This window comes from Lutjanus erythropterus, chromosome 6 (assembly GCF_056507025.1).
Source record: "Lutjanus erythropterus isolate fLutEry1 chromosome 6, fLutEry1.hap2, whole genome shotgun sequence".
Lineage (NCBI taxonomy): Eukaryota > Metazoa > Chordata > Actinopteri > Lutjaniformes > Lutjanidae > Lutjanus > Lutjanus erythropterus.
The window spans coordinates 1,031,370-1,045,519 of NC_139322.1; the positions used below are offsets into that span (position 1 = coordinate 1,031,370).

General features: G+C 40.5%; 1 protein-coding gene across 1 annotated transcript in view; it reads right to left on the reverse strand.

Annotated features, from left to right (window-relative positions):
* plxna3 (plexin A3) overlaps positions 1-14,150 on the reverse strand; it is a 121,793-nt gene that overhangs the window by 69,478 nt on the left and 38,165 nt on the right. The window contains exon 6 of the mRNA XM_084720144.1: positions 11,807-11,989. Coding sequence (XP_084576270.1) covers positions 11,807-11,989 — 183 coding nt within the window. The remainder of the gene's footprint in view (positions 1-11,806; positions 11,990-14,150) is intronic.

The window sequence follows — 14,150 nt, forward strand, 5'->3', positions numbered from 1 at the left end:
TATATATATAATATTATTATATTTCCTCTGTTTAAATTGTTCATATATTTATATTTCCTCTTATTTACATTTTTTGCTCTCCACTTTGCTGCTGCATCACTAAAAACTTCCATGGGACAAATAAAAGAATATCTTATCTTAATCTCGTTATTGAGAGTCCAGCATCCCTGGTCGGCGGAAAGTCCAGAACTTTGTTCTCCGCCCCTGAATCACCTGACTGCATTTATGGTGTCGGTCTTAAACGTTCTAACTCACAGGCGGAGCAGAACTCCTCGTGACCACTAAACTGATCTTCTTGTGTGAAATCAGTGGAATGCACCTTTAATGGCAACACAGGCTGTCCTGTTACACACACACAAGAACACACACACACACATGCATGCGCACACGCATGCGCACACACACACACACACACACACACACAGAGTTCACACTCCAGTTCACTAAACCTGCAGGACTGACTGAGTGGGACCAGGTCAGACCAGAACACACACAGGACTCCGACATCAAATCCTCCAAAAGACATAAGAGTCCTGCTCTGATTGGACAGCTGACTCTGTTCTCAAGTGTGTGTATGTGTGTGTGTGTGTGTGTGTGTGTGTGTGTGTGTGTGTGTGTGTGTGTGTGTTCTCGTGTGTGTGTTTCGGGAGGTGCGGTCAGTGCAGCGTGTCTCCTCTCTCCCCTCAGGCCTGTTTGTTTTGGAAGGAGAACAAAGAGCTGCTCACTCACACACACACACACACACACACACACACACACACACACACACACACACACACACACACACACACACACACACACACCCATCCTCCCGGGACGTCCCCATCCAGCTTCCTGTCGCCTCGTTCTCTCTTAACATACTGATGACATCACCCTCTCTGGGCCAATCAGCTGTCAGATCAGCTGATACAACAACAACACTGATAGATGGGAACTCCAGTACTACTGTTGTCATGGCGACTGATACTACTACAACCAGAGCTGCTCGTGACTGCTGTACTGCTGCTGCTACAACTACAGAAGTGTACTGATGATACTATTTCTGATACTACAGGTACTACAACTGTACCACTACTGGTACTACTACTAGGGTAGACTGGGGATGGCTGCAACAGGGGACAGTTGCCACTGAAGACTCATTCAACATCTGCTGCAGCTTTTATTGAAAAAAAAGTTTTCAGTCATTTTTTTTGTCAAACTGTCCTGATTTTTTTTTCATGAATTAAGCAAACCTTACTGAGTTTGAGTCCTTGATCTTTTGACTTCTGCGTGATATTATTATTGTCACATGCGGCTGATAGAGTGGGGACAGTTGTAACAATGTGCTGAAACTGTTCCCAAGCTAAGCAGCCATTTCAAAACAGACCACAAAACATTTTCAAAGCAGATTATTTCTGTCTCATTGAAATATAGAGTGACTTAAAGACATCTGTAACATCTGCACACTGACTCAAGGTTGGCATTTGTGCTACACATAACAAACAAAACTCATAAAAACCATGCATACTTTCAGAATATTATTTAATATTATGGAGACAAAAATCAAAAGTTAATTAATTAAATTCAGTGTATTTTTAACATGTTGCAGCCGTCCCCTGATCATTGTCCCCTGGGCTGCAACATCTGACTTCTTCCTTTCAAATAAATATTGTGAACGACATGACAAAATTAATCATTTTAAGATGATATGCATATTGACTGACATATGTTTAATACATAAAGATTTGGTTTGTCTCCAAGTAACTGAGAGAAATGCAAACAGTGTTGCAACTGTCCCCAGTCTCCCCCACTACTGCTACTACTACTATTAATGCATCTAATCCAACTAGAACTAAACTATTATTCACTACACACACACACACACACACACACACACACACACACACACACACACACACACACACACACACACACTATCTACATGACAAAATGTTGCTTTATAACATAAAACATAAAATATCCTAAAGACATAATTTCACGAGGAAAAAAAAAAGAGAGACATTTGTAGTTTTATGAGAATAAATCATAAAAGTCACAATATTCTGAGAATAAAGTGCAGAAGATCTTCTCACTATTTGTCTTTAGTTTATATTTCTCAGTTTTGTCATCATGTGTTTAACTCAGGAAATTAAAAGTCAGCGTGTGACTCTGGTTGGTTTCTGTCTCTTCTCTTCATCACACTCCCATGATTCCTGGCAGCAGAGGTCAGAGGTCAGAGGTCAGAGGTCGGCCGCTTCATAAACTTAAACGTAAAGAATAAACATGATGTCTGCAGTGTTTACAGGCTCCCACAGGCTGATGTATGGAAGCTCAGAAGGGTCACGTGTTTAATATCCCAGTCCTGATGGACGACATGTTGACGTCACACTGACAGAGACGGAGGATCAGACTGTTTTCATTTAAATGGACAGACAGCAGCTGAGGACAGTAACCAAGTACAAATTATTTTCATCATCGTTTAATCTGTCAGTTATTTTCTGTATTAGTCGATTTATATCAAGTAAAATGTCAAAAAAAGGTGAATGATGTTGATCACTGTTGTCCAAAGTCCAAGCCGACGTCCTCAAATGTCTTATTTTGTCCAAAAATCTTCAGTTTTATTGTCATGGAGAACTTAAGAAACCAGAAAATATTCAGATTTAAAAAGCTGAAATCAGAGAATCTGGACACTTTTCATTGAAATAATAACTCAAAACAATTAACTGATTATCAACAGAGTTGTCGATTAATTTAATAATTGATTAATCGGTTAATTGTTGTAGCTCTGGCAGTAAATTTATATACAATTATATTTATTGTTATAGATAATTTTTTGGTGAGTGATTTTTTTGTCTTGTGAGTTATAATCAGATTTATTAAACAGACATTTCTGTTCTAAACTCCTTACATAGTTTTAGAGCTGCAACAATTAGTTGATTAATCGATTAATTGATAAAAAGAAATTTAGTGCCCTACTATTTTGATAACTGAATAATTGTTTCGGTCATTTTTTCAGCAAAAACGTCTGATGGCAGTTTTGTAAATGTGAGGATTTTCTGCTTTTCTGACAGTAAATGAAGAGTCTTTGGGTTTTGGACTGTTGGTTGGACAAAAGAAAACAAGTGAAGACATCAGTTTGGGATCTGAGACGTGATGAACAGTTTTAATCGTTTAAATTGTTGAAATAAATGTTGGAATAACCGATACTGAACATAATCGTAAGCTGCAGCCCTACATGGTTTCATTTAAAATAATTCATTATTTCACAAAAATCAAAAGATTAGTGCAAAAAAAAAAAATCCAAAAATAAAGACGTGTGCATCAGAATTTTGTTGTTGTTCTTTTTGCTCCCATTAATCATGTGATGACCCCTCAGATTTATGTGGTGACCCTTTAGAGGGGCCTGACCCCTACGTTTGGAACCACTGGACTAAACTATCAAACTGTACATAAAGTAGATCAAAGTATCTCCACCAAGAAACACAGATGCACCACTAAGAACGAAATACTTAAAATACTTATAATACTCAGAGTACCTTTTGCTCATGATACTTTTGTACTTTCACATGTAATAGAGTATTTTTTTGTTGAATTGGTACCTTTACTTGAGTAAAGGCTGTGAGGATTTGTTCCAGCGCTGGAGGAATGAGAGTTGGTATTTAAAAGGCAGGCGGTGGTGATTTGGGCAGGTTTCACTGTGAAGCTTCCAGAGAGACGTGAGGCTGCCAGCTCTCTGTGTCGACAGTCGGAGCTGATGTGATTATGTTGTTAGAGGAGGCAGACTGGGCCCCAGTCCCAAAACCACACTCCTCCTGCTGCTGCTGCTGCTGCTGCAGGGACACACCGAGCACTCCTCCAACCAGTACAGGACCAGTACAAACTCCTCAAACCAGTACAGGACCAGTACAAACTCCTCAAACCAGTACAAACTCCTCAAACCAGTACAGGACCAGTACAAACTCCTCAAACCAGTACAAACTCCTCAAACCAGTACAAACTCCTCCAACCAGTACAGGACCAGTACAAACTCCTCAAACCAGTACAAACTCCTCCAACCAGTACAGGACCAGTACAAACTCCTCAAACCAGTACAGGACCAGTACAAACTCCTCAAACCAGTACAAACTCCTCAAACCAGTACAGGACCAGTACAAACTCCTCAAACCAGTACAGGACCAGTACAAACTCCTCAAACCAGTACAAACTCCTCAAACTAGTACAGGACCAGTACAAACTCCTCAAACCAGTACAAACTCCTCAAACCAGTACAAACTCCTCAAACCAGTACACGACCAGTACAAACTCCTCAAACCAGTACAGGACCAGTACAAACTCCTCAAACCAGTACAAACTCCTCAAACTAGTACAGGACCAGTACAAACTCCTCAAACCAGTACAGGACCAGTACAAACTCCTCAAACCAGTACAAACTCCTCAAACCAGTACAGGACCAGTACAAACTCCTCAAACCAGTACAGGACCAGTAGAAACTCCTCAAACCAGTACACAACCAGTACAAACATCTCTAAACCAGTACAAACATCTCTAAACCAGTACAAACACGTCTAAACCAGTACAAACACGTCTAAACCAGTACAAACATCTCTAAGCCAGTACAAACATCTCTAAACCAGTACAAACATCTCTAAACCAATACAAACTCCTCAAACCAGTACAAACACGTCTAAACCAGTACAAACATCTCTAAACCAGTACAAACACGTCTAAACCAGTATTTAAAGGTTCAGTTCTTTCTGAAATCCTGTCCGTCCCTCAGAGACTCCCGTCAGCTGACACCCAGCCTCTCACTGGGCAGCAGTGGTGGAGGACTGTGGTTGGACTGGTCACGTCCCAGTTCGACTCTCAGGGTGGAGCTTCGTCTTTTTAAGAAGTGAAGCGGCGTTTTAACTGGTTTTGGTTCCGTCTGAGGGTTTCCTCTGTGTGTGTGGTCGCACAAACCAAACGTCCCTGTGCGGCTTCAGGTTTCAGGTCCTCGTCCACTTCCTGTTTGTTCCTCGCTCGGCCTCAGACCGCCACAGTTTAAACTGGTTTCAACATAATGAGCGGTTTCTTCATAGCGGACAGAACGGACGAATATCCGTCTGATCTGAGGGAACTGCTGCTTCTCCTCGTGTCATGATTTATGTCATATGTATTTTCACTATTGATCAGGGGTCAATAAAGTATAAATATTATGATCATTGTTGTTTTGTTGCTCAAAACTTATTTTGTGATGATCAGTTTGCCATCATCTGTGTTATTTTCTGTTTTAAGTTCTTAATAACTTGATGAAAGTGTTTTGTTTGCTGTTCTTTGTCATTTTTTTGTTCAGATTAGCTGAAGAGTTGAGCTCGCTGTGGTTCAGTGAACTGCACTGAATTCAAACGGTGGATTTATCTGCACTTTAAACACACATCAGCGGTCTGCGGAGGGTTGTGTTGTGTTTCCAGGCTCGGTGGCGGCGTGGCGGCGTCACCGTGAACCCCGGGGGTAAATAAACTCTGCAGGAGTTTCACTCTGATTTAAACGCCAGAAAAAACAAACAAGCATCTGGAAAGATACAGAACACAGAAAGAGAGACGCTGTTTTCTCATTTATGAGTCTGAATTATGATGCGAAGGACGCTGAAACTCTGAGTTCCTCCCGACACACAACATCCTGACAAAAAAAACAAGGTCAGGGACTAAAATACACAACTGACATTCTTTACATTTTATCCACCAAAGAGGAAGGATTCAGATCATTTATTTAACTCTTTGAACTCTGCAAAGATTACTGCTTTTTTAAAAAGTACTTTTAAGTTTTAAATATCTTGAATTATATATTATTATATTACTATTATTCATTTACAGGTTGCACCTTTTCTTTTTCTTTTCATTGACCTCTGTGTGAGAATAATGCAATAAAAACAGGCCTTCAGGTTCTGAACCTGAATATTAACACTCAACCTGTGGACATTCTTGTTATTCTTTATATTGTTTTGTTTATGTTTGTTTTGTTGTCTTTTTTAATATACGCTAAATAAAATCAAATCAGATGCTCTGCGTCCTTAAACTCTGTACAAACTGAGCTATAAGGTTATATAAGTCAAGAAAACATAATAATTGATTTAAGTATTTATATTCTCATGAAGTAAAAAATAAATACAAAAATCTGATGTTTTTTCATGAAATTTTAAAAAAAACTAAACTAAATATTAGATTCCGATTTTAGATTCTAAATGTTGAAACATGAACAAAATGTTTCTCCTAAATTTATTTTAGTTTTTGATCTGATATGATAAAAAGAGTACAAAGGCACTTTGATCAGTCAGGCTGCAGCGTCGCTGCCTGTAGGAGGCTCTTTTCATGGTGTTAAAGGGATAGTCCACATTTTTTAAAGAGCACTCTACATTTAGAATATTTTCTCCTCTTTACCTTTCTGTCAGACAGACTTTTCTGACAGGAAACCACCGTTATATGAGACAAACATCACTCTCTACAAACCAACCAAACTCCACTGACAAAATCAGTAATTTTAGCTCACAGAAGACAGGAGGTGTTGGTCTGCTGCTGCGTCCATCTGTTAGTGTGTTTGTGTTTTAGTGTGACTTTGGTGTTTTAAGGGTTAGTTTGGATTCAACAAAATCACACAATAACAGGGACACACTAACAGATGGAGGCAGCAGTGGAGCAGCAACTCCTGTGTTCTGTGAGCTAAAATTACTGATTTTGTCAGTGGAGTTTGGTGGCTTTGCAGAGAGTGATATCTGGCTTCTTTAACAGCGGCTTCCTGTTGGAAAAGGCTCTCTGACAGCAAGGTTAAGTGGTTAAAACAAACAAACAAAATAATGTAGTCAGATGTGTGTTTAACAAGCAGGATGAAAACACTGTGACGAAAAAAAGACATTCAAAGAATCAGAAAAATCCAGACTTTTGGATGGAGCAGAGGACAGAGATAAGAGACACAGACATGGAGGAGAGTGATGGACAGAGAGGAAATGAGTGTGACAGACGGAGATAAAGTCAACAGAGAGTTTAAGTTACGACTTGTTGTTGTTTCTTCTGTCAGAACGCACAGCGAGCTGCGGCAGCAGCAGCAGAGTCTCCATGTGAAATGAATCAGGACCGAGCGTCTCTGTGGAGGGTCTGCACGTCTCAGCACCGCACTAACTAAGAATTATGGGGCTTTTCCTGCTTCACCAGGACCGGCGGTTCACTGAACCACAGCAGAGAGGGAGAGAGGCACCCATACTGTTGGGCCGCAGGTTCAATTCCCTGTTTAACCAGAACAGACCTTTACACAAGCACTGAAATCTCCTATTTTATTCAGACCCTGAAGGCACCACATCTTTTTCTTTTTTTAGCCCTCCAGCTTTCTACTGACGATGGACAGACCGTCTCTGTTTTTAGTCTCTTGCCAAATTACCAATTAACCCTCTCCTCCTTAATTCAATTCATTAGAGTCAGAGCTCTCGTCCTGGTGAGAGCCAATCACAGCGGTCCAGTTAGAAACCGCTGGAATGCTTTAATAGAGACAAAGAAATGCATGTTTACTGACCTGAAACCAGTCAGAAAGAAGAGGCAGAGAGATTAATAAACCATGTCATGTGCAGGTAAAATCCTGGTTGATGAAGAATAAAACATCTGCTGCAGCAGCTGTGATGTTTTTACAGGTTTTTACACAAACTAACCTGATTTATAGATATTTACCTGCAAGGAACCAGAAAAAAGTGTGACTCCTGCAGGTTTAGTGAGGAAGAGGAGTCCTCTACTTTAAATGATTTGTTTCATCAGTCCATAACCAAAGAAATTCAGTTTCAGATGAAAACAAAGGGAGAAAAGCAGGAAATCTCCATATTTAAGAGGCTGAAAATAGGATTTTCTGACATTTTTGCTAAAAAAAAAAAAAAACTTTTTAATGACTAGTTGTTAATCAAAATAGTTTAACTAATTTTGTTTATTTATTTATTTTTAACCATTTACCCAGTCAGATTTTCTCAGCAGTCATGGGATTTTAGTTTAATTTAATTTAATTTAACCCTTACTGCTGAGCCATGAAACAGGTGTAAGAATATTTCCCTTCCTGATGTTTTCGTTTATTTTTGACTAAAGAAGCTGAACTTGAGCAAAGTGAACGTATGAACTCACCATCCACACAAAACTATCAGACCGGCACCTCTTGTGGTAAAAAAGTGGTATTACAGGCGAGGCTGGGCCGAGGCTAGCTGGTTAGCATGCTAACTTCAGTGGATATCTCTGTAACGCCACACACACACACACACACACACATCTTTAGCATCACGTCAGGGATTATTTTAGTTATTTTTTCACCGTTTTAAACTAAAATTCTTACATGTTGCACCTTTTAATGCAGTAGAAGATGAAAACAGTCGTGGTCTTTCAGAGGTGTTGTTCAGCAGAGCCCCGGGGCAGTTTGTTGTAATCCTCGTCTATTTCTAACCGTCTGGTTGGCTGCTGAAGTGGTGGAGAGAGTTTGTTGGACTGCAGCAGCTCCGAGAGCAGAGGAGGAGGAGGAGGAGGAGGAGGAGGAGGAGGAGGAGGAGGAGGCTTCACTAAACATAGAACAAGTGTTCTCCGCCAACATCTACAACCAAACCCAGCCATTTCCACCAATCTGCTCCCTACACAGACTGCACCTCCGGCTATTCCTCTGTTCCTCCCTCCATCCGCGGCTCTGCGAGGTCAGCTTTCAGAGGAATATCGGCCCCTGTCAATGAATATTAAAGCGGCAGCTGCGTGGGAGGAGAGGTGAGCGGGGTGAACGCCGAGAGGATTCATTCACATCGCCCAGCCTCCATTTTTACTTTTCAGGCAATTAAAATTCATCCTTCACATGGCTGGAAAATGGAGATGATTGTGAGGTCAAATGTGGAAGGAGAAGAGCTTTTTAAATGCATCTTTTAATTTTAATGACTGCTGATGTAGATTAATGTGTCTGAAGTGCTGCAGAGGATGATGATGTATGGAGCGGCTTCGTCCTGATGAAAACTACCAGAGGATTCACATTAATGATTAACAGCATCGTGACTCTCATCTGACCAATCATGTCACTCCATTCAAAAACAAAACACTTCCATTTAAAAATGATAAACTGGTTTAAAAAACTGGTGAAGGAGCCTGAATGATACATATTTCTTATTTTCACCAGGAAACAGAAATAAATTACAATAAGCTTCAGACAGAAAAACTCAGACACACACGTCCTGATCAGAAACAGAAGACAAAGTCAACCACATACAAATTTAAATCTACTTATATCAGGGATCAATCCTGAGATGCAGGACTCTTGTATCACCCTGAAGGGCTTTATTTCATCATAATCACCTGCTCACAGTTCGTTATCTTGATTATTACATGACTACTTACTAAAATAACAAAAATATTTCATGTTTCATGTTCTGTTGTCCTGATGTCCTCGTTTTAGGAACTTTATGTGTTCTTGTGTTGTGTGTTCTGCACTTCACGGGAACATTTGATGTGCTCTGCTGCTACATGTTCCTCCTTAATGCTTTTAATGTGTATTTTATAGCTATTCTTACGCCTGCTCAGGGACTACAGCTAAAAACCAACCGCAATGGCTAAATTAACACATTTACAGAAAGGTGTATTAATATGCACCGTCGCTGTCATGATACATTTTGTAAATAAATACAATAGTTAATTTTGTGGAGCTCAAAGCTTCTTTCTATTAGAAGAGAAAGTAGTTCTGGTGGAAGAAAGTAGTTTCTACATGAAAGAGCTCACAACAAGCCCTGTGGATCATCCTGAGTAAGCAGGTCAAGATTTCTGCAAAGAGACGCTGCTGTTGAAACTTTCAAATATATATTTTTGTCTCTCTCAAACTCAACACAAACACACAGACAGATGTTGACTCCTGTGTTCTGTGAGATAAAATGAATGGAGTTTTTGCAGAGAGTGAGATTTGTCTTATATAACTTCTATAATAACTTGTTATATAACTGCAGGTGACACAGTGACGGTGGATACGTTCCTCACACAGCAGCACTTCAGAAAATCCAAACTATCCCTTTAAAGATGATTAAACCTCATTAAGATTAAATATCCCACTTTAAGTCCACATTACAGCTTCGTCATGGTTTGCTTTGTCAGTTTTAGGGAATCTGTGCAGCTCAGACTCACTGAGGTCTTAAATCCTCCAGAGAGGACAGAGTCCGTCCTGCAGGGAGACACTGAGTCTTCATGCGACTGCAGAGCTCTGAAGGAGACACAAAACAGACACTCTGCGCTGCTAAGTGGGACATTTTTCTGACAGCAGTCTCTGCAGCTTTTTCTGTGACACTGATGAGACGAGTTTACAGCTTCAGAACATCGTCCCTGTCTGTCTGTCTGTCTGTCTGTCTGTCTGTCTGTCTGTCCTGCTGCACAGCTGTGCGTCTGTCTCTGCACCTCTGTGCTGTCTTTGTGTCCTGCCTGTGTATAAAACCCCTGAAATGAACAGATTTTGTTTGCTGTGTTATGAAATCAAAACAACATTCAGCTTATTTTCAGCAGCAGATAACAATAATCAGGACGGAGCCGCCGGCAGCAGCAGAGCTGAACACACCCCGAGCCGAGATGAGTTTTATAAGCTGCACGAAATATGTCAAAGAAATGAAATATTTATCAGAGACCTGCTGCTTCTTATACAGTTTTTTAAATATCACTACAACATTTGTGTTTTAGGAAACTTATTTTCCCTCGTTAATCAAAAATAATGAATCAATAAAAAATTTAACAAACACAAAAGAAAGAAAATTGACTCAATATTTTTAGGCAGAAATGCTAAACAACTGTAACATCACCATGAGAGAACAGAGCGCCGACCACAGAGAGTCCTTCTGGATGCAGCACTGAACATGTACAACTACTCTAAACAATTGATCAATTGGCATAAAATTAATAAGAGACTGTTTTTCCTTTGAACGACTGTAACAACTGTCATGTTTCTCATCGTGTTGGTCTACAAAAGATTAAGGCTGTCTTTATTTTTTACTCATTTATTTCTTTTTTCCTTCTTTTTTTTTGTCATTATTCAGGGTCTGTTTGGACTATTAATATTTTCTACCTTTTTTCATGACATACAAATTTACTTGATTTCATTGAACGCGTTTTCCTTTTAAAGGGTTGTTCTGCACAGTTGGTGTACTGCTGTTAATGCTGAGGATTCTGTAACATCTTTTAAAAATGACAATGAAACTATTTATCTAAAAAAAAGAAAAGATTAAGGGTGTCATTATTCTCCAAATCCATGGTTTGACTTTTGATTTTAAGGTTAAGATGAAGCACACTGGGCTCTCGCTGATCTAGAGGGCGCTGGTGAGCACTTTGACAAGATAAAGCGTCAAAGTTTTGAGCATTTAAAGCAGCAGCAGGTGAAACAACACAACGATGCAGCTTCACTCAGCAGAAAGTTACACAACTTCTCACACACTGAAAACCAACTTCAGAAGAGACAGACTTGCAGGACAAACACCTGATGTGTTGGAGCTGCGAACTGAAGGTGACAGGAAACTCAAACTGTCCGATCGGTTTCTGTCTATCTGTTTCCAGAGAACGAGACGAGCCTGCAGTGATTTTAAACTTGAATAAGGCAATTTTCTCTCCGTCGTCTCTCCTCTCCTCCGTAAATAGAAACACTAGAAAGCAGTCAAAGACCCAACAGCGATTTTAAAACATTCATGCAGCCATTTTCTCTCAGCAGCAGTTCTCAAACACTCTTTCTTCAGCAGAAACAGCACAAACAACTTCAACAGCAGCTTCTCCTGAGAGGCAACAAATCAACCAGCGACATCCGTCCATCCCTCCGTCCTTTCTTTACGTCCTACCTTCTTCAGCTGTCCGCTCCGGGTTCCCACAAACACCACCGTGTGTTCTCCGTACGTGTACGCGGCCACGGCGCCCATGCCCTCGGTGCGGTCCTCGTACAGCGGGTTCCCCTCGATGACCCTGAGGCCTCCCAGCGGCTGATTCAACACCAGGCCGCAGAAATCATCTCCGATCTGCTTCGGCTGTGAAACAGAGAGGAGGAAATGATTAAAACCACAGACAACTTTCATTCAGTACATATAATAATGATAATAATACCAATAAATGATAATGCAGGAGAATCATGATGAATTAGAAGAATAAAGACGAATCCACACCTGTGAGGAGGCAGGCAGGTGTGTCTTTGGTGCAAAATTCATGACATGTTTTTTGTTATCTTGACTTTTATGGTCTTGAAAGAAATATCTTTTTAAATCTAAACTGACCCTTCCTAAGTCCCGCCCCTTTCCACTCTGTGGTCCAATAACAGTTGAGCATGCTTGTTACCCGACAGAACCTCCACTTTCTCCTGTCCTGTTTACATCTTTTTCCCAGGATGGCGAAGGCATGTCCCACCCTCCTCTGCCTCTGATTGGCTTACCCTGATGCTACTTGCTAATTATCACATAATTAATGGTTGATTAATGTGGGTCATTTCAAATACATTACGTGGTCATTTCCACAGAGACCTGGAAATTAAAGCAGCACCAGTTGTTTTCTGAGTTGAAAAGAAAATCACACTTTGAATAAAAGTAAAGTAAAAGTATAGTAAAGTAAATTAAAAAAAAAAAAAAAAGATACTATGTTCGTACTCCATGTGTGGTCCTCAGTAATAATAAATCTGAACAATGAATATGAGCCCGTTGGAACCTTTGGAACAGGAAACAGAACAGGAGAGCATTGACAGATGTTCTGTGAAAAGGGGCGGGACTTAGGAAAGGTCAATTGAGAATTATTAAAGAACCATAAATAACAATAATCGGTGCAAACAGGGGGCGCTGTGATTAAACAAACAAACGAAAACACTTACTCTTCTGGTTGGCGTTTTTTCTCTCATGTGATTTTCATAAATACAAAACAAAAGACATAAATGTGAAAATGGTTGTTGATGGTAGTTTAGTTCCCACATGGTCACAGAAATAAAACTGTGTGTGTGTTTATGTGTGTTAGATGAGGACACAACATGTGTGTTCAGCTGTTATTTCATTGTGTTGATAAGTGAGGAGGATTGAAGACATATTTCTGTATGTTTCTGTGTTCAGAGTGTATAGAAACAGGGAGGAGCAGAGTTATTACAGGCTCACACACACACAGGCGGGCTAACACCCTGTCATTAGCGGGTTAAGGCCGTGACGCATCACAGCAACAGAACGGGGCGGAAAATCTGAAACACAGGAACGACGGTTTAACTGCACTTAAGAGGACTCAGATCAGCTCAGAGTGTCAGCTGATACTGTGAACATCACACCGCAGCTACAGTTTATAACACTGATCTAACTTTCTAACATCTCTCTCTCTCCCTGTGTGTTACTCCTGTCCATCCTGTCCTCGTAATATCATCTGTCTCGTCACGCTGTAGTTCAGAGATCAGACTGAAGCCTTCGCTGTGGACAGACGCCCGCAGCCCTGAGAGCTCGAACACAGGGAGGATTTCTACAGCTGACGTGTGGAGATGACAGATATCTTCTCGGCTTCCTCTGGACAAACTGACTTATTTTCATCTCAATAACAAATCAGACACGTTCTGGCAACTTTGTGAACCCCTGCACTTTTTCCTTCAGAGACTCTGATTTCCCTGAAAGGCAGAAACTGATTGCTCGCCTGCTGATGTCACTGTCCCACTGTTGCACAAATTTCTCACTTCCTGTGAAGTGTGAACTTCCATCCATTTTCTTTCACTTGTTTTTTGCCTCTGCCCCTGAAAGAATATTGATGCAGCAGATTTTACAAAATGCATACCTCTTTTCTTTAAAAGTAAAACAGAAAGTGTTCTTTGAAATCTGGTTTGGAAACAGTCGGGTTAGCTTAGCTCTTATCCCGGCTCTCTTCCTGTGGTGATCGTGGTCCAGCTGGTCTGGCTGGGTGACCCGTCTCAAGGTCCGCTGCACTAATCGAGTCCCTGCTCTTCCTTTTCCCACGTTAATGAGTGTATTTCTGTCATCTATCATGTAGATATACCTGCTGGATTTCACCATCTGACCAATGTTAGCTGAGATGTAAGCTAGCTTTAGCCTCAGTCTGTTAGCATTAATGTTATATCATGTACGCAGCTGTTAGCTAACTTTACATAAACACTTTGACAGGGTTCTTGTTTTAAAACGTGTCAGATGGAAACATTAAAACATCAGCTGGAGACTCTCAGCT